This window comes from Dermochelys coriacea, chromosome 17 (assembly GCF_009764565.3).
Source record: "Dermochelys coriacea isolate rDerCor1 chromosome 17, rDerCor1.pri.v4, whole genome shotgun sequence".
Taxonomy (NCBI): domain Eukaryota; kingdom Metazoa; phylum Chordata; order Testudines; family Dermochelyidae; genus Dermochelys; species Dermochelys coriacea.
In genome coordinates this window covers 12,793,667-12,820,956 of record NC_050084.1, presented here as the reverse complement: position 1 = coordinate 12,820,956, position 27,290 = coordinate 12,793,667, and the positions used below count along the sequence as shown (strand labels likewise).

Below are 27,290 nucleotides of genomic sequence, written 5' to 3'. Positions count from 1 at the left end.
ATGACTACGCAAGGTGCAAGAGAGTGAAGAATCAAACCTCCTGTATTAATAGTTGACCTGTACATAGCACTCTACATTGACAAAAGCTGTACACATTTACATTCATCCTGTAATTGTTTTGGTACTGTATGATTGTATAACCATCAGATGTGGGTGTTCTAACTAGTGAAAATTGCCCTGGCTCCTCTAGCCTTTGTGTTTTTACTACTTGAATTATTCAATAATTAGAGAGAGGATAGCTTCTCTTTGTAAGATAAATGGACTCTTCAAAATATTTACACTTCTTTATCAAAGTATTTTCATTGGATTTCTTTAACCGTTTGTCAACAAGTTTCTCTTCAGTTCTTTAAACAGGAAGAAATGAGCCAAAAGTCTGAACGCAGAGGAATTCACGTTGATCAGTCAGAACTACTGTGCAAGAAAGGATGTGGTTACTATGGAAACCCTGCTTGGCAGGGCTTCTGCTCCAAGTGTTGGAGAGAAGAGTACCATAAGGCAAGGCAGAAGCAGATTCAGGATGACTGGGAGCTGGCAGAGCGGTAAAAATGCCTCTTTATTCCTTCATCGCTTGCAGTTAGATGGCTTTGCCAAACAGTACGGCCATCTTTTATTTATAGTTCTTTTTACCCTTCTTGCCTTCAGTAGCCAGCTATGGGCTTTGCAGGAGGACACACAATCAAATTTCTGATCCCAAGGAAGAAATTTGTCATTTGTGACATTTTTGCATAAAAAACACTTCAAAAGAGTATTGCTATGTGGTGACTAAGGACAGGAAAACAAAACCCCAATAAATATCGTGCATAATCTACATGATGAAGTCTGGAATTCCGTGACTAATACTTGGCAGTGTACAAACTACTTTTATTTCAGTCTTTTTTTTCTTAGATGCTGATTACATAAATTATAGTTGATAATGCTTCTCAGGTAATATTTTTGTCCTGGCAGTAGCAAGGATTAGAAATGCCACCATTTTCAGCATTACCGGAAATTTATAGTTCTTCTACTGTGAAACGTGATCATTAGCATCTTAAGTTTAGCCAATAATTAATATGAAGTTTCAGTTTTAAGTACTTTTTTTACTTTATAAGCAAACTTGGCAAAAGTACTTTCTTTAATATAGGCTTGTGTCCCCAGGCAGCTATTCCTGATTAGCTATTTCTGTTTAACTCCACATGTGGACGCTCTTATTCTGGAATAATCAGAAGATAGTTAATCAGATAGAGGTTATCAGAAATAGTTAATCTGTTTTAAATGGACTTCCTATCTTATTCCAGATCAAATTTCATGTATCGTCAATCCTAGCAGCAAAGATTTGTTTTTTACATCATGGGTGAGAAGATGTTTTTGCTTTATGCCCAATCAATAAATGGCATTTTAGTAACTTCTGCTATCTTCTGCTGGCCTGGAAATGTCCAACTCTGATTTCCAATGCATATTGCACCACAATTATCCATGCCTCCATTACCTGCAGGCTGCAGTACTATAATGCTTAAGTTTACCCTTGAAGGTTGCTTGCATGTTTCAGCTAGTGGAGAACGTGGCCACATCTGTCGTTGTCTACACTAAAGTTTGTTTTTAAAAAAAAAAACAAAAACAAAAACTTTAGTTGTTCGCCAGTTAACTTGCATTTGCTACTCCACAAACATTGGTTCCAGCAATTGAACATTTGTGGCATATCCTAGAATTCAATCTGGAATAAATCTCAAACTTTTTTGGAATGTCCAGGCTGGAATGTAGACACTTGTTAGCTAACTCAAGTTAACTGACAATCAATGAATCAATTTCTAAAAAAAAACCTTGGAAAAACCTCATGTAGACATACCCTAACTCAGTGGTGGGCAACCTGCGGCCCATCAAGGTAATCCGCTGGGCCGTGAGACAGTTTGTTTACATTGACTATCCGCATGCACGGCCACCTGCAGCTCCCAGTGGCCACGGTTCGCTGTCTGTCACCAAGATTGACATAGACGAAAACAAATTTATAACCTCTTCAGGAGGGAATAAAGGAGGCAGGTAATAAGGGTGATGGTATTTTTATAACTGTCCAAGTACCATGGTGTTGGGCCTGTAAGAAATCCTAAGTGATAACTTTTCCCTGGGGATGTTGAAGCAGCAGATAAACTCTTTATGATTAACTTGTTTAAAACAGTTAATACAATCCCTGCCTTGAAGAGCTACAATTAAGGTGAAAGAACAAATGTTTTTACTGTGTTGACCATGAGGAAAGGAGAGATTTATATAATGACAAGGAAGTGATGCTTGGAAGAAGAGTTGATGGGGGGGTAAGGGAGGAGAAAAGACTCTGGTAACAAGCCGGGGGGACAGAAAGGATAGTGGGTTTGATGGTGCTTATTAATTTTTTGTTGGCGCTAACTAGCTACACAGTCCCAAATTCTTTTAATTTTAGACTTCAGCGTGAGGAGGAAGAAGCCTATGCTAGTAGTCAGAGTACACAAGGGGCACAGTCGCTCACCTTTTCCAAGTTTGAGGAAAAAAAAACCAATGAAAAGACACGCAAGGTGACAACCGTCAAGAAATTCTTCAGTGCGTCTTCCAGGACAGGAGCTAAGAAGGGTAATTCTTATATTTTTTTAACCATTACTATATAATGTATCACTTTATGGATTTTTAGAAGGCTGTGTATAATGGTTTACCAAATATAAGCCAATAACTACGTTGTATATGGACCTCCATCCTATACTTATATAGTTACAAGGTCAGAGTCATCACCACTTTTAGAAACAATACTGATAAAACTACTGTTTTGAATCTACTCCACTGTTTTCCAGAACTCCCATGCTGTTTTACAAACTGTATGCCCAAATAAAGCCTCTAAAACCTGAATTCCCACTGAGTTGTTAGTAGTTCCTCTGATCAGCATACAGGGGAAATAATGCCATCAGATGTAATGGCTGACTCTGTATTGATGGAACTCCTGGATCTCTTTACACTATTGACAAGAGTTATCTGTGTGAATAGTTTTAAGTCTTCCCAAGCTATTTGCCACTTAAAAAAAAGCTGTGAAAGGGACTTGAAATTATAGTGTCTGTAGACAGTATGTCTGTGATTAACTCAATTTAAAACAAGTTTTGTTGGTCTTGGGTTAGTCTAAATTAGTGGTTTTCAACTTTTTTTCATTTGTGGACCCCTAACAAATTTTGGATGGAGGTATAGACCCCTTTAGAAATCACAGGTTGAAAACCACTGGTCTAAATGAGCCATGGTTCTCTTTACAATATACTCCAAGTAATTTGGCCAAGTTGGGTGTCCCATCCCAAGAAGCTTAGACTAGTTAACAGAAAACGAGTTACCTGTCTTCCTAAAGATGTTGGGTGAGGGTGCACATGCTTGCGTCCAAGGCACTTAAGTTTATTAATTCAAACCTTTATTTGAATCAAAAGATTTCTTGCAATAATAATTACTATTAAAGCAAGATACAACAGACATACAGAAAAAGATAATGGCCAGTTGCCTTCTCCTGGGGTATAAGTCACTCATAGTGGGTTTCTCCAACGAAGCTCCAACTATCCCCTCATGTTTTAAGACGCTTATACACATCCAATTACATATTCATTTGTTCTTTTCCCACTCACCATTAAGTATCATCAATATTGTGTATCTTATGCAATTCATACAATATGCATGTGTAAGCTTCAGTTTGCAGGACTTTTGCTCCCTGTGCTATTTTCATGTTGTTTCTCTTGTCTAATTGGGTTATTACCACTGACCATGCGTACTTTGACCAGGTCACTTTACCTGATATTAGGGACTTTTTCTCTAATTGCCTCTTGGCAGCACATTTTGTGTATCTGTTGTCTTCCAATTTAAGCCTATCCTGTGCTCAAAACATTCCTTTTGTTCTGTACAGCAGCAGCTGTAAGCAAGTTCATTTAACAAATTAGAGCAACACTACACTCACTCAAAGCTGAGGCCAGCCAACTCATGACAAGTATCCTCTTGATCTGTCCAAACTTGGTATATAACCCATTCTTATGACAATTCCCAATAAAAGCCAGTGTGTTGACATTAGAAACTGTTCAGAAGACCTTTGTTCCCTTCACCACTTCTTGCGTTAATATATATCTCTGAAACAAAGCAAATGGAATTTTCTCCTGGTATCACTGTTTGTAAAAGACCCTATAAATACAAAGCTGTGCTAAGGAAGTTTGCAGCTAAACCGCTTGTGTTTTTTATATTGAGTATGAGGAAACTTAGTATTCTTTCTGGGTTGCTTTGTCAGTTAAAATCACTATGAATAATCCTATAAAATGTTACTGAGGCTTCTTTACATATGTTTTATGTAACAAACTATACGGAGGAGCATCTGAAGTCCTATAAATATTAATTAGGGCTTCTGATTTTCAGTTTCAGTTGATAAACATGAATAAAACACTCCCGATACCAAAAAAAAAAAAAAAAAAAAAGATACTTTTATCTAAGGCCTTGTCTACACAGAGCAGTAATGCGGAGTACAGGAGTGTGATTTCTAAAATGCAGTAACCATTTAGACGCTGTTGGTGCACAATAAAGATTTCCTACTGCACCTTAAGATAGCTCTGCTGGAAACATAACTACGTTAAAACACATTAGGAAACATTACAAAGATTACGGTAGTATACACTGTAATGAGTAATGCATATGATTTACATTACTCATTACAGGTTTCAGAGTAGCAGCCGTGTAGTCTGTATCCGCAAAAAGAAAAGGACTTGTGGCACCTTAGAGACTAATAAATTTATTTGAGCATAAGCTTTCGTGAGCTACAGCTCACATCGTGCATCCGATGAAGTGAGCTGTAGCTCATGAAAGCTTATGCTCAAATAAATTTGTTAGTCTCTAAGGTGCCACAAGTCCTCCTTTTCTTATTACTCATTACAGCATATGCAAGAGAGTTCTGAAAAACCCTGATTTTTGTACATGTACATAAAAGTCAAAAATTGTTAAAAATCCCAAAAAATGAAACAAACCTTAAAAAAAAAAAAAAAAAACAGAAGTCCTAATGTTGTAATGATGTAAATAAAGTTACTAGTTAACTGCCAGGAGTCATAAAAAGTAACCATAGCTGGTACCATGGTACGCTTCTAGCAAAGTGATTTACTTTATCAGAGCAAAAGCAAATAATGATTAGCACTTGCAGGGAACAGCTATGATAAACTTTAAAGCAAGCAAGTTGACAAGTGTAGGCTCCAGTAGAGGTATAACAAGCAAATGTACATATTGGTAAACCAGTGTAATAAATTCCTTCTTACACAGGACAATAGCCTCTTCACCCAAACATTCATTTTAACAATTAGCCTTATTAAAAGTGACTTTCAAATCATTTAACAAAACGACCTTTATGTTAGCAGTATGTGCTTAATGCTCACAATAGCCAAACTAATAGAAAATTCAGTTTAAAACTAAACTTTACAAAATAGGCTAAATACAGGGACTGAATGAAGCATATGTTTGAAATGGCTGGAGTAACAATGGTTTCTGGCAGGTTCTCCTCAAAATCTTTTCAATAAAAATTCATATGGATATGGGTATCCTTTTGACTATATATAAGGTTGGGATTTTTTTTCAGAAACGTGATGAGTTTTTAAATTAGTGGACAATATACTGTTTAGAAATAATGTTGAAAGTGGGATGACTTCAACTCATTTTAAGGGAGAAAGCTTACAGGAACCTTATTCTTCAAAAATGCTTCCAGCTGGAAGTTCTATCACAACTTTATTAGAAATAGCTGTGTGGAAGGGCCCTGTCGCTTCTGTGAGATGGGTTTTTGTTGGAACCAAGGATCAGCCACGTTTTCAGTGTGATGATGGTATGGTTTAGGAATTGTAGGGGAATACTCTATGAAGAATAATAGATTGTAAGGTCCTGAGTTTTAGTAATATTCAATAAACATGTCTAAATGTTGTGAAAATGCACTTTTTGAAGCAGTAAGCAACACACGTTCTGAAGACTTCAGATAATTTTGTAAGGAAAACCAAGATTGTGTAACCCGTGTACCATCAAGGAAAATAACATGAATAAACATTGTTTTAAAAAAAACAAAAAGGGAGTTTCAGGAGGAATACTAAGTTTGTTCTTCACTAAATATTTGTTATCCATTGCAGAGTCTGTTGAAAGAGAAGAAGAAAAATTGCATCATTGTCTTTGCATAGCAATAACTTAAAAAAAGAAACTAACTAACTATGTGATTGTGCACTTTGGCTTGGGTAGTAAATGGCTGATAGAGAACTTGACTCTCGAGGAGGAACTCCAAAAAGCATGGAGTATATTTTCCTATAAAGGAAGGGTAACATTGCTGGGTCTCCAGTTTTGTAGACACACTGCATATTTCCTTGCAATAAGAAATGAAATATACTTTGCCTTCATTTTGGAGTGTTTGCCTCTCAGGGCATGAATGCCACCTAGTTAAACACAAAAGCATCTCAAATCACTGATGTCTTAACTCCTTATCCCTGATCCAGAATAGTAACATTCATTCTTCTCATTCCCATGTTCTCCCCCCCTTTTTTGGGGGGGTCCTAGTCTCCTTACCACTTGACACTCTTGCTGTTGGTGTCTTGCTTGCTTTTGCATTTATTCCAGTGGCTCAAGAACGCAACCTTAAGCAAGGACATCTTGGGAGGGAGCGAAATGCTGATAACATTCTCAGGGACTTGAAGGAGATTTTTACTCCCTCCTGGGAGCTGGCTTCCCCTACTGAAGGTAACACAGCACAGCTTGGAGAGCTGTCTGCTTGTTCTAGTAAGTTTATTTAGTTGGGCTTTGCAAAAATCCAAACTAGGGTTGTGCCAGCTATAACTTAGGCCATTGAATAGGATGATGACAAGAAAGGCAATGCTTGAAATCATTATGTACATTCTAAAGCTAGTTTATGATATATGAACTTTGAACCAACAAGTTGCCTTTAGGGGAAAAAAATGAAACTCAAATTTCTTAGAAGAGATTTGTTTCCTTGCACAGTACTTCAGGAATCAAACTATGGAAGAAGACAAATTTCCACTTTTTAAAAATAGTGAATGAGTCTGTGCTGCTTCATCTTTAGTTTTTTTAAAAAAAAAAAAAGCCTCTAAAATGCTGCACTAAAAATAACTGTGCTAGAAATGGGACTTCAGTTTGTGTAAATTTGCTTGAATTATACCCAGTAAATTCTCAAAATGTGTCTTCAGGACATAGTTACATAAATCAGGGGAAAGCAATTTTATGTTATGAGAGAAGCGACATTTTTATAACCTGAGTTGAATAATAGCAAAATTGACAAAGTAACTGCTTTAGGATCTTGTCCAAAACCTTAGCCATAGCATGTTGTTTGGCATTCTGATGTTCTGCTCTCTAAAGAAATTCTAAATTGCAAAGTGTCTTTATTTTACAGAATATATCGGGCATATACACACGTTAAGGGAATTTTTTGGGGGGGAAGTACTAGAAAATACTTTTTTCATATTCTTATTCATTGACTTTAGTCCAAGTAATGGCACAACCATAGTGTGAAGCAGTTGGAATGCTAATGTTCTGTTGTGGCACCTAATTGCCACATAGAAATGAAAGAAAAAGGAGATATTCATGTAGATGATGTTTATCCTCCTTATAAAAATTATCCTTAAATCCCCACACTTCTGTTTTTTGTATTGTGTTGATATATCTCCTCTTGCAGGCTCTTCCTAACCTGCTCAAATGGGCTTTATTCCTTTTCTGTGATTAAATTATCAGTAAATATGCATGTTCACTTACTATGGAATAAGTATAGTAAAGTGTATAACTGAAATTACATATCTTACAGAATGTAGTGAGCAATACACAGTATGCTGCTTCACATGTCTTAAGCCAAAATTTCTGTGTAGAGAGTAGTAGCAAATAAAATTGCAACCTCCCTGATTCATATTAAATCATTACAAATTTGGGTGCTGTAACTATTAGATTTCAGAGTAGCAGCCGTGTTAGTCTGTATTCGCAAAAAGAAAAGGAGTACTTGTGGCACCTTAGAGACTAACAAATTTATTTGAGCATAAGCTTTCGTGAGCCACAGCTCACTGTCAAGAAAGCTTATGCTCAAATAAATTTGTTAGTCTCTAAGGTGCCACAAGTACTCCTTTTCTTTTTGTAACTATTAGAGTGAAGTTATTTTAAACTAGAGAGCAAATGAAAACAGTGCTCAAATTTTGTAGCCATGTCTAGTAACTGTATTTAGATGGAGGCTATTAATATTTTACCTTTATTAATCTAAAAGTGTCTCGGATGAAGCTTTCTAAACCGAGCTTTTGTAGTCCTTAAACAAAAACTAGAAACAGCAGAATGAGGGTGCGATTTTTATGGATATCTAATCAGCCAAATGTCATAAGAATAGATGGATGATAAAACTTCATGCTGATAAGTTTGAATACTGAAGGAAGCCAATTAGCTAATACTCCACATTGATTTAATGATAAATTAAAATACATCATTATAAGATTATTTGATACAATTAAAAAGAAAAAAGCACTAATTTTGAAAAAGTATTTGCTCTGAATTGTATCTTATAAAGTGCATATTTGTAACCAACTAGTTATGTCATACTAAATTTAGTAAATTATTTAGTCTGTTATGGTAATCTACTAGATTGCATTTAAGTAGTATTCAAATTACTACGTATACTCAATCTTGCATACTGCTTTGAATCTTCAGAATTTTTTTAAAATTCCTTTTTATACTTAAAGAACAACCTTTGGGTATAAATAGAAATGAGTGGATTTGCTTTAGCAATATTGATCTTAACTGATAGAATTCAAATACTTCTATTTATATGGCTTATAAGGAGTAAAATTTTAACACATACTGGTGCAGTAACTCCTCACTTAATGTTGTAGTTATGTTCCTGAAAAATGCTACTTTAAGCAAAACGATGTTAAGCGAATCCAGTTCCCCATAAGAATTAATGTAAATGGGGGGTGGGTTAGGGTCCACAGAAATTTTACGTGTACACAGTCTGTTTTAAAAAAAAATTTAATACTGTGCACAGCAATGATGATTGTGAAGCTTGGCTGAGGTGGTGAAGTCAGAGGATGGGATATTTCCCAGGGAATGCCTTACTGCTAAATGATGACCTAGCCCTTGGCTGAGCCCTCAAGAGTTAACACGTTGTTGTTAATGTAGGCTCACATTCTACAAGGCAGCAGGAATGGAAGGAGGAGAGACAGCATGTGTGTGAGAGAGAGAGACACGCATTGCCCCATGAAGTACGCTGACCCCACTCTAAGTACACTGGCTTTTTAAGTAGATCAAACAGTTGAGACAGCAGCTTCTCCCTCCATCCTGAGCCCTGTGGTGTCGTCCCTCTTCCTCCCTTCCCCCTGCTCTGTGGAGATGGGGTAAAGGAGTGGGGGGATGGGACACCCTGACATTAGCACCCCTCTCTCCCCACCCCCTGCACAGCAAGCAGGAGGCTCGGGGAGCAGCTCCAAGGCAGAGGGCAGGAGCAGCACACGGCAGTTGGGGGAGGGACAGCTGAACTGCCTGGCAATTGATAGCCTGTTGGGCGGCTGCTGCACAGGGAAGTTAGGGGAGCTGATGGGGGGGCTGCCGGTCCACTCTGGTTCCAAGCCCCCACCGCCAGCTCCAACGGGCTGCTCTTCCTGCAAGCATGGACAAAGCAGGCGGCCACCAAACAACATTATAAGGGATTGTGCAACTTTAAACAAGCGTGTTCCCTAATTGATCAGCGATGTAACAACATTAACTGGGATGATGTTAAGTGAGGAGTTACTGTAACTGCATTACTGCTAATAGTGTCCATACCAGGGGTGGCCAACCTGTGGCTCTGGAGCTGCATGCGTCTCTTCAGAGGTTAATATGTGATACCTTGCATAGGCACTGACTCCAGGGCTGGAACTACTGATGCTAACTTTCCAATGTGCTGGGGGGCGCTCACTGCTCAACCCTAGGCCCTGCCCCTACTCCACCCCTTTCCCCAAGGCCCCTTCCCCCGAGCCTGCCATATCCTCCCTCCCCTTCCCCCCCAGAGCCTGCAGCTCATGCAATGCGGCAGGCAAGAGGCATGGGGAGGAGTGGGAGGCGCCTGATCGGTGGGGCTGCCAGCGGAATAGAGGCACTGGGGGCTGGAGGGGGGAGCTGATGGGGGCCTGTTGACGTATTACCGAGGCTCTTTGGCAATGTATGTTGGTAAATTCTGGCTCCTCAGGCTCAGGTTGGCCACCCCCTGGTCTATACTGACTTCTATCAAGAGAAGGCTATATTGCTAAGTGAGAAGCCCTTGAAGAGTCTCTCTCTCAAACATTGCTGTCCAAATTCATCCCTGGTGTACAACGCCATTGAAATATGTGAAGTTAAACATGAGAGATGAATCTGAGATAGTGTTGAGCCTATAAAAAGTCATATTGAATAAGAAACCAAATGAAATACATGAACTTAATGGACAAATTATTTTCCTCTTATTTAAAGTCCTGCATGTATGGCTACTGACACAGTGCATTCTCTTGTTCTGCATGTTATAAATGGGTTTGTTTGCGCTGAAAATCTGCTTATTAAGAATATTTTCATGTTTTTTCTCTTTTTGCTTCTTGCTTTTCATCATGTTCATTTATATCATCTTACATTCAATCATTCATTTTGACAGTGTTGGCTGGCAAACTGAGAGGTGGGTGTGCTAAACTTGGGTAGAGAAGATCCTATCAAGTTTGTATGTCTGTCTTGTAAAGTGCAACCAATCTTTTCTGAAGTACATGTTTCCAGAAGAGAAATGTTTGGAAACCCCATGTTAATGTAGACATTTCCAGCTTTGTAAACTTGCATCCAGAACTGAAACAAATCCCACTGAACAAAGGGTAGGGTTTTTCCCGTCTGTTGTTGAGCTCCATGTAGAAAACTGGACCATATTTGGTGTTTTTGCTCTGATTCAAACATTAAAGACAGATTCTCATTTACACTAACACTGCTCTGGCAATATAAGGGGATTTTCAAGTGAGCATGTAACTGTAACTTGCACCCACTTTATATCCTTTATACTGTCAAAATTAATGTAAAGGGTCATTAATGTAAATGAGAATCTGGTTTTAAATATTTGTGACAGTTAGCTTAATAAGCAGTTTCATATAGTTGTATTTAGTAGTGGTTCAACATGTCACTATTTAATCTTGCTTTCTTCAGAAGTGAAAAATTCATCTTTATGTATAGAAGTTTAAATTAGGTTTGTCTTGCTATAATTTTTTTAATCTGATACATTAATTGATTAGTACAATTAATCTCTAATTGCTTTTAATTTTCCCAACAGAGATTCATGAAGCTAAGGCTCCTAGCCCTTCAATAAACAGGCAGGTCAGCATTGAGACAGATCGAGCGTCCAAGGAGTTTATAGAGTTTCTCAAGACCTATCAAAAATCTGGTCAAGACATTTATAAGCAGTGCAAAATGTTTTTGGAAGCGATGCATCACAAAAGGGTTGGTATATCACATGCATTATATAAGTGACACATTAAAAACAAGCGACTTAGGCAGAAACAAAAGCTTTTAATCCTTTATGCAAAAGCTGTACCATCACTTCTCCACTGAAGTATTGATGTGTCTATAATGCCACCTAGGGTTGAAATGATCCAGCATTCATAAGGCCCTTCGGTTTTGGTTTTTATTTGGTTTGAAATTTCTCAAGAATTTGTTGGTGTTTGTTATAAAATTTGAAAGGTTTAAAAAAAGGTGCAAAAAATAACTTCACAGTTGTCTGGGTAAATATTGGGGGACAGGAGGACAGAAAAAGCAACAGAGGAAAAGTAAGAGTATCGAATGTAAACACAGTTTAATGCTGTGGTTTATTTCATGGACTATACATTAGTAGTACATACACTTACTCAAGCATGTGTATGCATATATTCCATTACATTGGACTAATTTATTAACATTAATGCATTATTGGATTTTTCTCAAGATGATGAGTATTTTTGTGTACTCCAAAATTTGGGGAAAATTGATAAGACAAACAATAGCTTTTATAAAACCTGGGAATTTTTTGGTAATTGTTTTGTTTTTTAAAATGAAGGGCTTTAAATTTTGAGCATCTACTATTAATTCTATTTTCTTCTGTTTCAACTATAGCAACACAAATGGCAACCTGAAAATTAACTGGAATTTTAGATTGTCACCATTTTCATTAGTCCCCCTCCCTTTCTGTCATTTATAAGTCATAGAAAAATCAGAAGATTTGTGAACCTGTCTCTTTATTTTATATTTAAAGTAAGTTGCGTGTAAAATGCTTTTAGGGCTCGTGGAACTTTAAAATGTTAAAATTATTCCTTTTGTCATTCCAAAATATAAGTCATTGCGTTTGCTCTTTTGAAAACTGAGGCCACCCTCAGCTTTCTATTGCCAGTTTGCCTGTGTGCTTGCATGTTCACATACAAACACCACTGAAGTTCTAGGAATTGGTCAGCAGCCGAGGAAGACTGCTTCTCTATTACTACCTGTGCAGATGGTTTTGTCATGAAATTTTCCCTCCAAGTAATACTTATTACCTTCTTACAGCATTTGTTGCTCTTTCTGTGCACACAAAACGTGTAAGCGCATGCTTAAGTTCCATTGACTTTAATGCGACTTGAGGACATGCTTAAAGATAAACAAGTGCTTAAATGCTTTGCTGAATAGAAATGGCTTGCTGAATCATGGTCCAACACTAGAAATTAATCTTTTAGTGATCCAAAGTGCCATTGTCAGTAGTAACAGCACTTTGCACTTTTGTAGTGCCTCCATTTCAAATTGCTTTAAAAATACTAACAAATTAAGTGTCGCAACTTCTCTCTTAGGTTAACAAACTCTGTTTCCATCTTACAAATGAAAAAATTGAAGCATGAAAAGATTGTGACTTCTCCAGGTCACACAGGAAGCCTGTTGCAATGCCTAGCCCCATACTTTAAATACAGCTCCATCATTCCACCCATTTGTGTTTGTGGTAATGTGCAGAACAAATAAATATGGTCTTCAAATCACAATATGGAGAAGATAATTTGTCCTGTGTTCTGTACAACTCTTGCTGCTGTTAGATGTTTTCCATGAAAAAATAGGTACATAACTACTTCTATGCCATTTGCCATTTGTATGGCACCATGCTGTTTTTTTTCCACTTAAGATCAGTGTTCTGTCCTAGGAATTAAGTATTGAGGAACAATCTGAATGTGCCCAGGACTTCTATCAAAATGTAGCAGAGAAATTACAGACCCGTTGGAAAGGTATCACTCTTCTTTTTCTCACACATTACAATTGAAACAGTATAATGTTTGGGCCACTTGCATCTCCCGAATCTTTCATGCGTGTGCTCTTTCTCTTTCTCTTTGTCCCCATGTGACATTGTTACTTTTTAATAGTAAAATCACTATATTTAAGATTCTGTAAAGTTCTGCTATCTAAATTGATTGTCAGAGGGTATTTAAATATGTTAAAGAAACCCTGCCAAGTAACAGTTCAGTTCACAAAACATTTGTTGGTCCAAAACTTAAAAACAAAAACAAAAAAAACCCTTAATTGTTGCTGTTTTTAAACTGTATATTCAGTCCCTTTTTAATTTTCATACCTATGCTTTCATCTTTCTTTAAACTGTTCTGCAATTTAACTTGTATTATTTGTATGTAATCTAACTGTCTGTTTACCCAGTATTTGGTGTATTCCCTACTCTTGGAATGGGAAATATCCCAGAAGTGTATTTTGAGTGACACGTACCTTACTGTGATGATTCTCAAAAATTTTAAGCCTTCTTGCCTCTAGGTGTAGTTACATGTGCATGGAAGTGCGTAATAAGTTCATGAGACCTCTAGCTCAGATATTTCATACTATAAAATGCATAGCAGCAGAACCAAAATTAAAATTCATAGTGCAGAGTAATACTTCAGTCCACTTCTATGTCTCTAGTCAGTACAGGTCTGACTGTACAGGCATGACTATTCTGACCCTTGAAACAAGCCCGCTTTCCTTTTGGTTCCTGAAAGGCAGAAACTCCAAAGTTGAAAGCAAAGTATATTAAATGTCTCCACATTGTAAACTGTGTCAAAGACCATGTCCATTCAGGGGTTTAAGTATTTTTTTTTAACCTAGATATTAAATCTCTTTGGAGCTAGGAACCTGTTTTATCTTCAGCTTCATGCCTTGCCTTCATATGCCTAGACATATGGTTATCTCAGAGCATCCACACTTGCTCCTTAGTGTTGTATTATTCTTTACTTCTGAAAAGCACTAGATTCAGTACATTCAGTATCTGTTGTTTAACTCACATTTGACTTGAGCAGTAGAAGGGAATAACTCAAACCTGTGCTGACTCAGTGGTTATTGTGGCCAACTGGCATTAAGTCTTCACAAATAATCCTGTGGGTCCGTAAACCATCTGATTTACTACGTTTGGGGGATGGGTTTGTATCTTTCAGTTTCCCCAGAAAAAGTTGAGAAAGCAATGGACCAGATTGAAAAATATATTATGACTCGATTGTATAAATATGTGTTCTGCCCTGAAACAACTGATGATGAGAAGAAGGATCTGGTTGTCCAAAAGAGGATCAGGTAAGGATTTCTGAAGAGAAATAATCTAGAAGTCCAAAATCGCATGAGTGGTGTCTGCCGTTCATGTCAAAACTAGCATGCTGAAATCTGCGTGCAAGAGTGGCATTAATTTATTAACTGAAGACAAGGTTTTGGATTAATTCTTTTGTAGCTTTTTGTTAAGGTAATGGAAATGACTACACTGCGTTATTTCATTTGAAATAATCATGCACGCACTTGTAGCATATTAATTATAAATGTTTTTCTGGGCAGTAATCTAGTTTCCTCAGTGGGTTGAAGTGCTTGCCTTGTCAAACAGAAGGCTCCTTATATGATAGCTTAATTAAAGAAGCTTTAGCATACTGTTAACCTTTGCTGCTGACCTCAGACGACTTCATTGCTATGGGTGGTGTGTGTTTTCATTTGTTTCTCTTGATAGGGCTTTACATTGGGTTACTCCACAAATGCTGTGTGTTCCTGTTAATGAAGAAATTCCAGAAGTCTCCGATATGGTTGTGAAAGCAATTACAGGTTTGTGAACTATAAACTAGCTTATCTTCTCCAAATTAACTATTTGAAGAAGTAAAAAGTATAAACACCTACTTTTTCACAGAGACTATATTTTCTGCTTTAAACAAGTGACTACAATCCTGAATATTGTATACATAAATTCATTCCTCTGCAGAAACACTTTGGACAAATTTGCTTCTGTAACTCACATTTGTTCACTTGTATCCTAAGGGTAGATATGCCTCACTTAGGCCCCAATTCAGCAAAGCACTTAAACCCATGCTTAACTTTAAGGATGAGAGTAGTTTCATTGATAAGGTTGAGATTGATAAGGTTGAGGTGCTTAGCAACCATACTGAATCAGGGCCTTGGAGCATATCTGTTGTCATTCTTATGTGAATCCTAATATTTGTACTGTTTATTTTGTCAACTATTGAGATCAAACAAAACTTAGTTCTGCTTTTTGGGAAATGGGTTCAGTTTTTGGATCTGCCACAGACTAATAGTGTGATGCTGGGCTAGTTTCCCATCTATAAAATGGGAATAATATTTCCTTATCTCATGGAAGTCTTGTGAGAATAAATCCAATAATGTTTACTCAGGAACTAGGTTGAAGTGGGAGACATATAAATACTTTTCATATAATATCAAGTAGAGTATATTATACACAAATAGTGCAATCTGGTAGCAATCCAGTGGGTCACCCTTTACATATGGATTCACTATTGTGGGCTTCTGATGAATGGAGATCTAACTATATAGGGTTTTTATCTTACAGATATTATCGAAATGGATTCAAAACGTGTCCCTCGTGATAAATTAGCATGCATCACCCAATGCAGCAAACATATCTTCAACGCTATAAAAATCACAAAAAACGAACCAGCTTCTGCTGATGACTTCTTACCAACACTTATCTATATTGTTTTGAAGGGAAACCCACCCCGTCTGCAGTCCAACATCCAGTATATAACCCGCTTCTGTAATCCAAGCAGGTTAATGACTGGAGAGGATGGCTACTATTTTACTAATCTGGTAAGTTCAAGAACAATGTTAATGCTTTATACCATACGATCATCGGCTGTTTGATCAAGGCATTCCCAGCAAAGGTGAATGTCTTAATACTGAAGGAAGCAGAAAATGTAGTCACCAGATAATGTGAAACTATTCTTATGAAACAGTGTATTGCTGTTCAGTCTGGAGTGCGCTCCCTTTCACTTTTCATTTCTTCTTCTTTCCCCCCCTCTTCTAAGTTAGATGAACCTAACAATGCCTTGGTTTCCTGGCCACTTCTTTAACCAGATCAAGCCCTTGATTCTGACCAGTGTTTTGCCCGTTCAGACCTGGGCAAGCTTTTATTATGTAAGAAAAGTGAAAGTTCAGCTACCACTTGATTTACGTTAACCTCAAGGTTCAGGCATTAAAGATATAACAGATGAAGAACCATTAACTTGTAACAGTTTTGAGAAGGTTGACTTGATTACCAGCTATTCAAAATCTGTTGAGGCTCGATTATGTAGTGCTTGTGCATGCTCGGTTGCCATTTGAGTTGGCAGGATTTCATCATGTGAAAGGCCTGCAGGATCCAGCCATTGATAGAGAGGGACACTCCTATGGAAGTATCCCTAGAACAGGGTGGGCGGGCAGGCGTGTGTGTGTGTGTGTGTGTGTGTGTGTGTGTTTGACTGAACAAAACTATGAACTTGGATACCCTGGGATTTGCATATGTAACAATTCTACAAGAAAAATGAATTTTTTTCTTAATATGAAATATTTCAGTGTGTGTTCTAAATAATGCTTTCAGAAGAACACTTCAAGCTGAGATACATTCCTCCCATTTACTTTTTCAGAAACAGATTAGATAGTGTAGCATGAAATTATGCTCAGTATATAATTAAAACAAATGCACCTAGTACAGAGTGCTGCTGTCAACTGTGTCTTTTCATTCTTTCACTTACTGTTCTTTTTCAAAATGCAGTGACCCCATAGTTTGCAATGGAGCTTCCTCATTCAGTCAGCACACAATTGCTTTGTACAGCCAAGATGACCTGATCTGAGTGGTGTTCTGCAGTTTCTTAAAATGTTAGTTTTTATTTTTTGTGAACTGCCTTATTTTAACCAGGCTACGCTGAGAGGCTTTTCAGGAGAGCAGCAATTTGCTGTCAGGTGATCTGTTGAACCATTAAACCAATCACCCTATTGTTTATATAACAGCACTGTTAAAATGCAGAACACTTGTTATGGGTTACGACTTGCATCACGTACCCTGCAATGACACTCTCTCTCTGTTCTCTAGTGCTGTGCTGTGGCCTTCATTGAAAAGCTGGACGCTCAATCTTTAAATCTAAGCCAGGAGGATTTTGATCGCTACATGTCAGGCCAAACGTCTCCCAAGAAACAAGAATCTGAAAACTGGTCATCAGATGTGTGCCTAGGTGTTAAACAGATGTATAAGAACTTAGACCTCCTATCTCAATTGAACGAGAGACAGGAAAGAATTGTCAGTGAAGCCAAGAAGCTTGAGAAAGACCTTATAGATTGGACTGATGGAATTACTAAGGAAGTCCAAGATATTGTTGAAAAATATCCATTGGAAATAAAACCAAAAAATCAACCCTTAGCAGCTATTGACTCTGAAAACGTAGAGAATGATAAATTGCCCCCACCATTGCAGCCTCAGGTTTATGCTGGATGATAATTTACCATGAAAGTATTAACTTCAAAAGGAATTCTTACACACCAATTACTATTTGCTGCTTGGAAAGGGGAATAAGTTTGAGGCTAAAAAAAATCAAATGAGTTTAAATCAGTACATTTTTAAAGGTACAATTATTTTGTTTAGAATGTAATAAATTGTATTTATTTTAGTCAAAGTAGGTTTCTATTAGGCTTTTTTGGTTTTTTGAACTGAATTTAAATTTTCTACACAAAGCCAATGTAATTTTTAAGCAACACTAGTCCATTGACAACTTTTTCCTGAAAGCTTCCTTCTAGGCATGCACTTACGTGTTTTTAAATAATGAGTTTAATTTAAATTTAAGAAGAAAAAGATTAGCAGTACTTCTTGAATAATGCAAGGCTGGGAGTTCTAGCAGAAACTCAAAGGTACCAGTGTTTCAGGGTCTGAATTTATTCTGTAGTTGTAATGATGAAAGATATAGTGTAAAATTAAATATGTAGAATTGTAAATAGGTTTAAAAAAGTAATGTTTCAACTGTGCATGGCACCTTGTGTATTAATACAAAATGATATATAAAAATGTCCATTTTTAGCACCTTTTATTTAGTTCAATATTAACTTCACAGTATATAAGGAAGTACACCATTAATGTATTTTAGCAAGCTGGATGATGCAACAGAATGAACTGCAGATTTGAAAGCTTGACAGATCTATGCCATAGTATTCATAGTTTTTAAATGCATTCTTTATAATAACTCTTTGGGATCTGAAAATGGAAATATTTTTTCATCTTAACATTTCCCTCCATTTTTGTCAGTATACTGGTGGTCTGTTGAGTTGCAGGTATGTGATGGTCTTGCCTATTTCTAAGAAGAAAGAGCATAGAAGCAGGTTTTGGAAGGAGAGGAAAATGACAGACTTGGAACCTTTGGTGATAGTTGTGGGGGAAATGGCTCAAATGCTCAGCCAACAGTGACTGACTCCCTAATACAGTGAGTTTGTATTGTTTAGCCATTTCCCTCTAATGGGTTGGGTCTTGACCACTTTCTCTCCTCCTTCTCCCCCGCTCCTCCCCAATCCAGGCATGCATCATATGAACCTGTTTTAGAGGCTACTTTATTAAGAGCATGACCCTTTGCTATTAGCAAGAAAGAGCACATTTATTTTTACAAAATTGCACTATTCCTGGCTTTAGTGATTTTTGAGTACTGAAAGTGAACAACCTAAGCATCAAGGTTAATACAGTTCGTTTCCCAAAAGCTTTAAATCACTGTGTACTGTATTTCATTTGAAAAATAACCCGCTAGTTCACTCTACAAAACATGTAACCATTTGCAGATTTTTTTATATTCCAGTGAAACAGTTTATATATCATTTTAAATATCTTCCAGTTAATTTAGTCTGTCATGGCTTCTATGTGTACCTGTGATATTTAATGCTTTTCAGAGATACTTTCCTTAGCTTGGCTAAGGGCTGATCTTAAGCAACTTTAAATTTTTTCCATCAAGGGGAGGGTACCTACCTCTTCATTGTATTCCATTGCTTTAAAAATACTGATACTTCAAAATTTGCACTGCAATAATTTCAGACCAAAACTGTGACTTGTCCTATTTTTAATTCTCAAATTGCTGTGTTTAACGGTTTGAACTATGCATTCCTAGTGTTTTAAAGATAACTAATTACCCACATTTCCCTGCAGAGATGCAATGAGTCAGTTGATCATAAGAAATTACTCTGAGTAGTTACTGTTCATTGATGAGACTCTGCTCCTAGACTGTTCAAGACCTTATCAATGCTTGTAGTGAGTCTTTATTTTCTCTACATACATTAGGTGCTAATTCTGATATCCAGGTACACATTTGTCTCTTTCCTAAAAATAAATAAATAAATAAATTAAAATGTACACATCTTTTAGCTACCGCATACTAAATTGCTGTTTAAATAAAAATATGTGCATTATTCCTTTGTTAATGAGTTCTTTAAAAATCCTGCTTTTATTGTAATGCTGCTATTTAAATATTTGTTTACTTATGTCGGGCACCTGTTTTTTCCATATTTGTGGAGGGGAAGAAACATTGGGTTTTCGTGTGTTCTGGATTTTGGATTTGAACTTCTGACTCTAAATACATCAGAGTCTCAGTCGCAGAACTGTTTTTGACCTTGGAAAAATATCACTGAAGCAGAGAGCAATGGAGTAATCAAATGACATAATTCTTCTAAAGTGCTTTTCTAGCTAAGGTATTTCTGATTCATTTATCAAACCACCAGAGTTCTGTCACAGGCATAAATTAATTCTTAATACCTCTCTGAGGTGGGTGAATTAGTTTCATACTCATTTTACAAATGGGAAGACAGGTGGAGAGGTTGTGTGACTTACCCAAGGCTCTAGAAGAAGATGGTGTCAGAGCTGTAAGGAGAACTCAAATCTCTGCATATTTCCTGGGGTAATTTGGGTTCCAGTCTATCACTTATATAACTGGACTGTGTCTGCGATGGAAAATAAAATTGTGACAGGTTTTTAAAGCAAATGGCTTAAGATATTTAGCCTTGCCCATGGGCAGACAGTAAACAGACAAACCGATCTACAATGTATGCTATTTAGATGGCATATTTAAGCAATAATGTACTTTGCACTGTTTAAGATATAAAAGGAAGTTTTTCCCAGTCCCAAACAGATTATAAGGAAGACAGACACAAAAAGACAGGATATAGTGGGAATCCAAAGCAGGAAATAACTTGAAGGTTTTTATATTTGTATTGGTCCACTTTTGAGGAATCAGAGAATAGTGAGCCTTTATGACTGCTGAAATAGCAGCAGTGGCCATGAACATTTTTAATAGTAAACAGGAGCAAGTACTTGCCAATCAAAATATTCAGCTACCAGATAAGGGCAATAGAGGTCACTGAAATAGAGAAGACAGGCTGCTAACATTTTATGTCACAATAACTACATGTAGTTAGAGATTGCTTCTCATTTTTACAAGTGTAGAAAATCTGTACCATAGCTGGTTAATGCTACTGAAAATAGAGTGTTAGGGAATCTCTGATCAATGAGTGCACGAAGTTGTCTTTGAAGATGAACCAACTACTTACTATGCCTAGATCAGAGAAGCTACTTTACAGTAAGAACTGTTACCAAACTATGCATTCTTCTTTTAGTAGTGTCCGTATGGGTACTCAATGTGAGCATGTGTGTGTGCCTGTGCACTCTTAACTGGAGATTTTTATCAGCAGTGTCTGCATCTGTATCCTAGACACTCCTGTGCTCCAGCATGAGGGTACACAGGGAGGGGCTGATCAGCAAGCACTCCAGTTCCTTCTCAATCACCTGCAGCTTAGACAGAGCATTGTGGTGTCTGTTTAGCTAGCTACTTGACTTGCTACATCTCTTGCTCATATTTTCTTTATTTCATAGTATTTTCCTTTGATTTTATTTTTTCTGTTTAGCACAGTTTGTACTTTTGGGGGAAGGGGTTCCCTCTTCCCCTTTTTTTTTCTTTGCCTGATCTAGGCCTTTGTTTGACTTTTCTCAGGCCTCAATCTGCAGCCTCGAGTTTGGGTTATGCCCAAGACCCAGAGCTTCAAAAACCTGTCTGACCTGCAACAGGTCTTTTCCCTGCAGTGATGGACATTCAGGCTGTCTCCCTTGAGTTGGGGACTCTGACATCCCCTCTAAATGAAACATCTGTGTAGGTTTCAAGAGTAGGTCTAAGAAATTGAGGAAGGACAGGCTAAAACTCCTGTTAATCAAGCAGTCTGAGACCCATGGGGCCTAGGTCACCCCCGTGTACATCGAATATGCCAACCAGCTTTGCTCTGGTAATAAGTGAAGACGCTGGGGGCCCTGTGCCACCACTTAACTCAAATGTCACCCCTTCAGTATTGGTCTTAGGAGATCTTTTATCTTGTTACAGGCTCCCATCCCCTCCAGTACCAATACTAAGCTGCTGGCAAAGAAGCAGTGCACCAAGAAGCCTCCCAGAGTGGCACCAGACTCAGTGCTTTCAAAGCATGAGGCTCCAGATTTGAGGCGAAATGCTCGTCACGCACAGTTTGTTTTCAGTACCGTCTCCATTATCACCTGACATACTGACTCCTGAGGATCCCTATCCAGAGTCCCGATTGCTCTCCTGACTCCTGTTCCATGAGGACCTTCGCACCCTGAATGATCCTGAATCACCGCTTCTAAGCAGGTTTGAGAGAGACTCTTTGCCTGTACTGACTCTTTCTAGAACCTACCTACTCTCCATCCCTGCCATATTTGATGGTAATTCATCCTCCAGTGCTGCACCATCCCCACACAGACTCAGAGGGTATTGAGAGATTTCCAGATGGTACCAACTTGACATCTCCAGGTACCTTCTCACCAGGCAACTTGCATCTCAGTATCATTACAAGTTCAGGTCCTTCTCTAGGCCCAGTACTGGCACCCTCCGCCCCTCTGATTGACACCATCTGACTCTTGGGTGTTCATATGAAGGTCCTCTGACTTCCTACCTCCCTCCCTCTAGGTTCAACCTGAAGAGGAAGCTTTCAGCAGGGGAAATATACAGAGACACTGGCAAGGACAGCCTTGGGCCCACCCTTATGCTCCACTTCAGTGGGCACAGTGGAACCCAGTTCTACTGCATCCCAACTTGTAGAAGGCACGTCAGGAACAACAACCAGTGCCCTTGACCCTTGCTTCTCAGACACATCTCATGGAGGAGCAAGAACCAGCTGAGGAGGAAGAAATACCTCCTTCCTATAAGTCGAACTCTTCAGCAGATGAGGCTGTCATACCTTTTCCACCATCTTACTCTGATGATTTCATGGTCTTTCAAAACCAGATGAAACACGTAGTGGACAATTTACAAATTCCATTGGAGGAGATACAGGAACTCCAGCACTCCTTGTTGAACATCCATCATACGTCCAAGGCGAGCTCTCCCCAAGACTGTGCCCATTAACAACGTTCTCTTGGCCCCAGCAAGCATAGTGTGGTAAAATCCAGCTCCCATCCCACCTATGTCGACCACAAGTGGGCACTGAATGACAGGGTATTCTGAGAGAGATGTCTTATGTGGAGTCATCCACAGATAGGTCTCTTTGCAACTCTATCCAGTGCAAAGGGCAGATGATTCTGCCTGAGGGGAAGGCATGGCTGCAACTCGATGGGAGATGCCCCAGTCATTCCCTTAGCCTCACATACTGCTTTTTACTTACCCTCCACCTCCCTTACTGATCAAGGTGCAGAACAAATTGAAACAAGAAAGAAAAATTATTAGCCATCTTCATATCACCATCTTGGCCAAGACCTGTGGTTCCCAGAGCTGATCTGTCTGTCCTTGCAACCACCTCTGTCTTCTCCTGACAGTGAATCTCCTGACCCAGGAGTCAGGATCCATTGCTCAACCAAATCTTTTGACACCTCATCTCATTGAGTCCTCCTGGGAGACAATACAGAGGACTTTAACATGGGAGTCAGGTTATAATGCATCTAGACTAGCCCAGTACTGAGGTTTTGCTGCTGAATTCCAAATGTGTTGGTGTCTGGTACCCCACTTGCTAGACCAGCATACAAAATGAGTAATCTGGCTCCTCCATGTTCTAAAGATGGAATTACAATTTTCACATTTTTTAGCCCAACACCACCCAGTGAATGGGTTGGACTGACAGGTTTACTAGAGAATAAATGATTGCTTCTGATGATATATCTTACTGTGAGACAATAGGTGTTGCAGAACCACTGCCAAGAGAATGCCCCTGTTCACCTTACAATCTTCAACTAAAACAATTATTGAAGCTTTTGGAATTAAATACTTTTGAGACTGTCAAAATACACTGAATTTAAAATGTCCCTTATTCCCCTTCCGGAAACTGACAGTGAGCTTACTTCAGATCTGGCCTAATGGGCTACAGCTCCCTCTTCAGTGGGTGTTTTACACCGGACATTGATCCTTTAAACATTGGTCCAAAATCTGAAAAAGCAAAAATACTTTTCAACTGTAGATCTCAAAGTGCTGTACTCTGGGGGAGGAGGGGAGAAGGAGGAGGTCTGGCCCTATAATTGTAGGGCACCTTTAAATGCCTCTTTACTCATACATTTGAAAAGTTGGGCCTTCTGCTTTAGTATGTAACTCACAACAGTAAAGGAGATTATGTATGGCTAGTAGATGGGGTCAGTGGTGAGCTGGAGCCGGTTCGTGCGAACCGGTTGTTAAATTTTGAAGCCACTTTAGAACCGGTTGTTAAAGGGGTGGGCAAACTCTGGCCTGCGGGCCACATCCTGACCGCGGGACCGTCCTGTCCGGCCCGCCTGAGCTCTTGGCTGGGGAGGCTCCCCTGAGAATCCCTTTTTAGTTTTTACTCACCAGGTGGCACTCTGGATCTTCGGCACTTTGGCGGCGGGTCCTTCAGTCGCTCCTAGCCTTCGGTGGCACTTCGGCGGTGGGTCCTTCAGTGCCGCCAAAGACCCGGAGCAACTGAAGGAACCGGTTCTTCAGCTTTTGGCAGCTCATCACGGGGTGGGAAACGTTCACTGCAAACACTTCGGAGCATCTACTAAATAGGATAGGTGAGCTGCTGAAGAACATACTGTAGACCTTTCAAAAGAGTAACTGAATAACTTTCTTTTCTAGAGTTTCTGTTGAATTGGGCTCTAATTCATTATGCTTTATTGTGTCCTTGCAATTTATATTTCCAAGTTGTAATACTGCCGTAAATTAATGTCTCACCAATGATGAAAGCAACCTGAAACTAGTGTGACGTCCAGGGGATGGAATTGTGTTGTTGAAGATACGGACTGCTCAGAGAATTTGTGTCCCACCAAACATGCGTTTTTCAGAATCTAAATGTTCTTTTCAAAAAGGAAAGTTCCTACTCCTCCTGGATACAGAGATAATCTTCCAACTGTGAACTAAATATAAACCAATACAGTGATTTCATATCAGTAAACAGACATAATGGCTCACAGATTAACTATGCTCTCATTCAACTTGATGGAATATTAACTTCAGAGCATTTTGTTACCTCATGTCACCTATAATTATTTAATGGCTGGTCATTTTAGCAACTGTGATGGGGTTGAGAGCAAAGCCCACGTAAAAGGGAGTTGAAAATTGGAGAGACCAAACCAAGGGCAGAAACAGCAGTGCTTGTAAAGATGACTAGTTGCCTAGTGAGAAAGAATGAATACAGCTAGAAGGTACTGAATAGAGTTTAGTGACTACATAATGGCAATATTCTATCCTTGATCTTGGTGTAAACCACCTATTGATATCAGTAGGAGACCCATTGTGGACTGAGGGAATATGGAGTTCTAACTTTATACCCCAGTCTGTGGACATAAGTAAAAATTTAAGGTGGTCCTTTCTACAGCATGAGCTTGCCACTTCATTGCAGGTCAGAGGTAGTACTGTCACATAACTAATATCACACTGTATGGTAAATGTACACATTGCCCTCCATGTAGGGTGACCCTACGTCCCGTTTTGGCCGGGACAGTCCCTTTTTTAAGCCCTGTCCTGGCTGTCCTGACTTTTTTTGGCAAAAATGTGTATTTATCTAAAAAACAGGGTGCAGTGTGGAGGAACATGCAGAGGGGCAAGTGGCAACCCCAGCCTTGTGTGGGAGCAGGTAGCTCTCAGATGAGCAATGACCCCAGCCCCGCGTGGGGTGGGAGGCTCAGGCGACCAGTGACCCCAGCCCCATGAGGGGTGAGGGTTTGGGCCAGCCCGCTGCAGGGTCCAGTTTTCCGTTTGGGAAATATGGTCATCCTACCTCTGTGGCTTACCTTTAAAAGAATATTAAATATTACAAAGGCACAAAGCTGTTCAGGTCAATTTTTTGCACATTTATTATGTCCTTAAATTTTTACCTTTTTTTTTTCGTTAAGATTATAAATTCATTTTTCTCTTTCCCCCTCCCACTTGTTCCTGGAATACTGTGTGTGTGAATGGTGGACTGGTCCATCTGACCTCCTAAATGCAAGGAAATGACACCTGATTAAGAGGGGTAGAGATTGTTTAAAATTCATTGTCTTCTGTTTTTGTTTTTATTTAATTCAAAAGTCTGATAAACAGTTGAAAGAAAAGTTTTTGTCAGTTTTAGCAAAATACGTGCTGAGAGCACAAATCCATACGTGAGTCCTTTCACGGACCTCCAGCAAAAGCAGGGTAGACAACACTTTATATGCCCAGTAAAAAAAAATTTTTTTTTAAGATGGATGTTGGGTCTTTATACAGCATAAAAAAAGCAATTGTACAAGATCAACTACTATGCATCCCTTTAATGTTAGCATTAGGTTGTCCAGGTACCAGTAGCTGGGTTGTCATAGCAGAACAGTGTATGTAGATTAGAATTAACCCTAACTCAAGATTCTTGGAATCATATACTTTAGTGAGAATTTCTCTTCTTTTAATTTTAATCTAGTTGTGTATGATGTGATGTGACTCAGTAAAGGGAATTAAAGACAACTTTTGTAAAGGAGAAAAAGTGTTTGAATCCAGAATAATAAACAGAAGGGAACGTAAATGTCCAGCTGCTAAGTGTACTCAACAGTATCTGGACAGAAGACTGAACTGGCCGGCTGCAGGTGCAAACGCCATATGTACAACTTTTAAAAGCCTGGCTCTACCACTTGTGCTCTCTCACTCACTGGTCTGCTCCAGAATGCCTCTTATCCCAAAAGGCCCTGAGGGTAATTACAAAAGTTGTGTTACTTCTTGCCACGCTGACAGATATAAAAGAAAGTTTCTGAAAAATTGCTTCTGTGGCTGAAGTTGTGACAGAGGAACCTAAAACCCAGAAATCAAATGTGTAGCATGTTAGGTACTGTAAACACAGGGCCTGTACCCTCCTTGGAAATGGGCAGGGGCTGAGGGAGTCGATTCCCCCCTGCAGCGCCCCCTCCTTACCAAAGGGCATTCAGGCGGCCAGTTTTGACCAAGTCTCCCCATTTACCTCCATGAGGAAGCCTGTGGGTAAGCTCAGACTATAGGGCTCTCTTCCCTGGCTCAGCCTACTAGCCACTGGGGGAGCTTTAGGAGCCACCCTGGATCAGCCCACTAGCCACTGGGGGAGCTTTAGGGGCCCCCCTGGCTGAGCCCCCTCCCCACTAGCCCCTGGGGGAGCTTTAGGGGCCCCCTGGCTGAGCCCGTCTCCAGTAGCCCCGGGGGGTGCTTTAGGGGCCCCCCTGGCTGAGCCCCCTCCCCACTAGCCACTGGGGGAGCTTTAGGGACTCCCTGGCTGAGCCCATCTCCAGTAGCCCTGGGGGGTGCTTTAGGGGCCCCCCTGGCTGAGCCCCCTCCCCACTAGCCACTGGGGGAGCTTTAGGGGCCCCCCTGGCTGAGCCCGTCTCCAGTAGCCCTGGGGGGTGCTTTAGGGGCCCCCCTGGCTGAGCCCCCTCCCCAATAGCCACTGGGGGGGCTTTAGGGACCCCCTGGCTGAGCCCGTCTCCAGTAGCCCCGGGGGGTGCTTTAGGGGCCCCCCTGGCTGAGCTCCCTCCCCACTAGCCACTGGGGGAGCTTTAGGGACCCCCTGGCTGAGCCCATCTCCAGTAGCCCCGGGGGGTGCTTTAGGGGCCCCCCTGGCTGAGCCCCCTCCCCACTAGCCACTGGGGGATC

At 39.5% G+C, this 27,290-nt stretch overlaps 2 protein-coding genes across 9 annotated transcripts in view; both read left to right on the top strand.

Annotated features, from left to right (window-relative positions):
- Nucleotides 1-408, top strand: part of TPST1 (tyrosylprotein sulfotransferase 1) — a 137,891-nt gene extending 137,483 nt beyond the window's left edge. Inside the window, exon 10 of the mRNA XM_043499585.1 lies at nucleotides 343-408. The gene's annotated coding sequence lies outside the window, so the exon portion shown is untranslated. The remainder of the gene's footprint in view (nucleotides 1-342) is intronic.
- Nucleotides 355-19,646, top strand: RABGEF1 (RAB guanine nucleotide exchange factor 1). Of its 8 annotated transcripts, none has more exons than XM_043499612.1 (9): nucleotides 355-539; nucleotides 2,408-2,574; nucleotides 5,063-5,065; nucleotides 11,258-11,424; nucleotides 13,118-13,199; nucleotides 14,385-14,517; nucleotides 14,936-15,027; nucleotides 15,785-16,041; nucleotides 17,303-19,646. In XM_043499612.1, the coding sequence occupies exons 1-9, from the start codon at nucleotides 361-363 to the stop codon at nucleotides 17,699-17,701; spliced, it is 1,479 nt and encodes a 492-aa protein (XP_043355547.1). In that variant the 5' UTR covers nucleotides 355-360; the 3' UTR covers nucleotides 17,702-19,646. The 8 variants fall into 8 exon arrangements, with proteins under 8 accessions (XP_043355547.1, XP_038231773.1, XP_038231774.1 ...); XM_038375845.2 differs by lacking the exon at nucleotides 5,063-5,065 and adding an exon at nucleotides 6,580-6,699 and having other exon boundaries at nucleotides 361-539; XM_038375846.2 differs by lacking the exon at nucleotides 5,063-5,065 and having other exon boundaries at nucleotides 361-539.
- The last annotated feature ends 7,644 nt before the right edge of the window (nucleotides 19,647-27,290 follow it).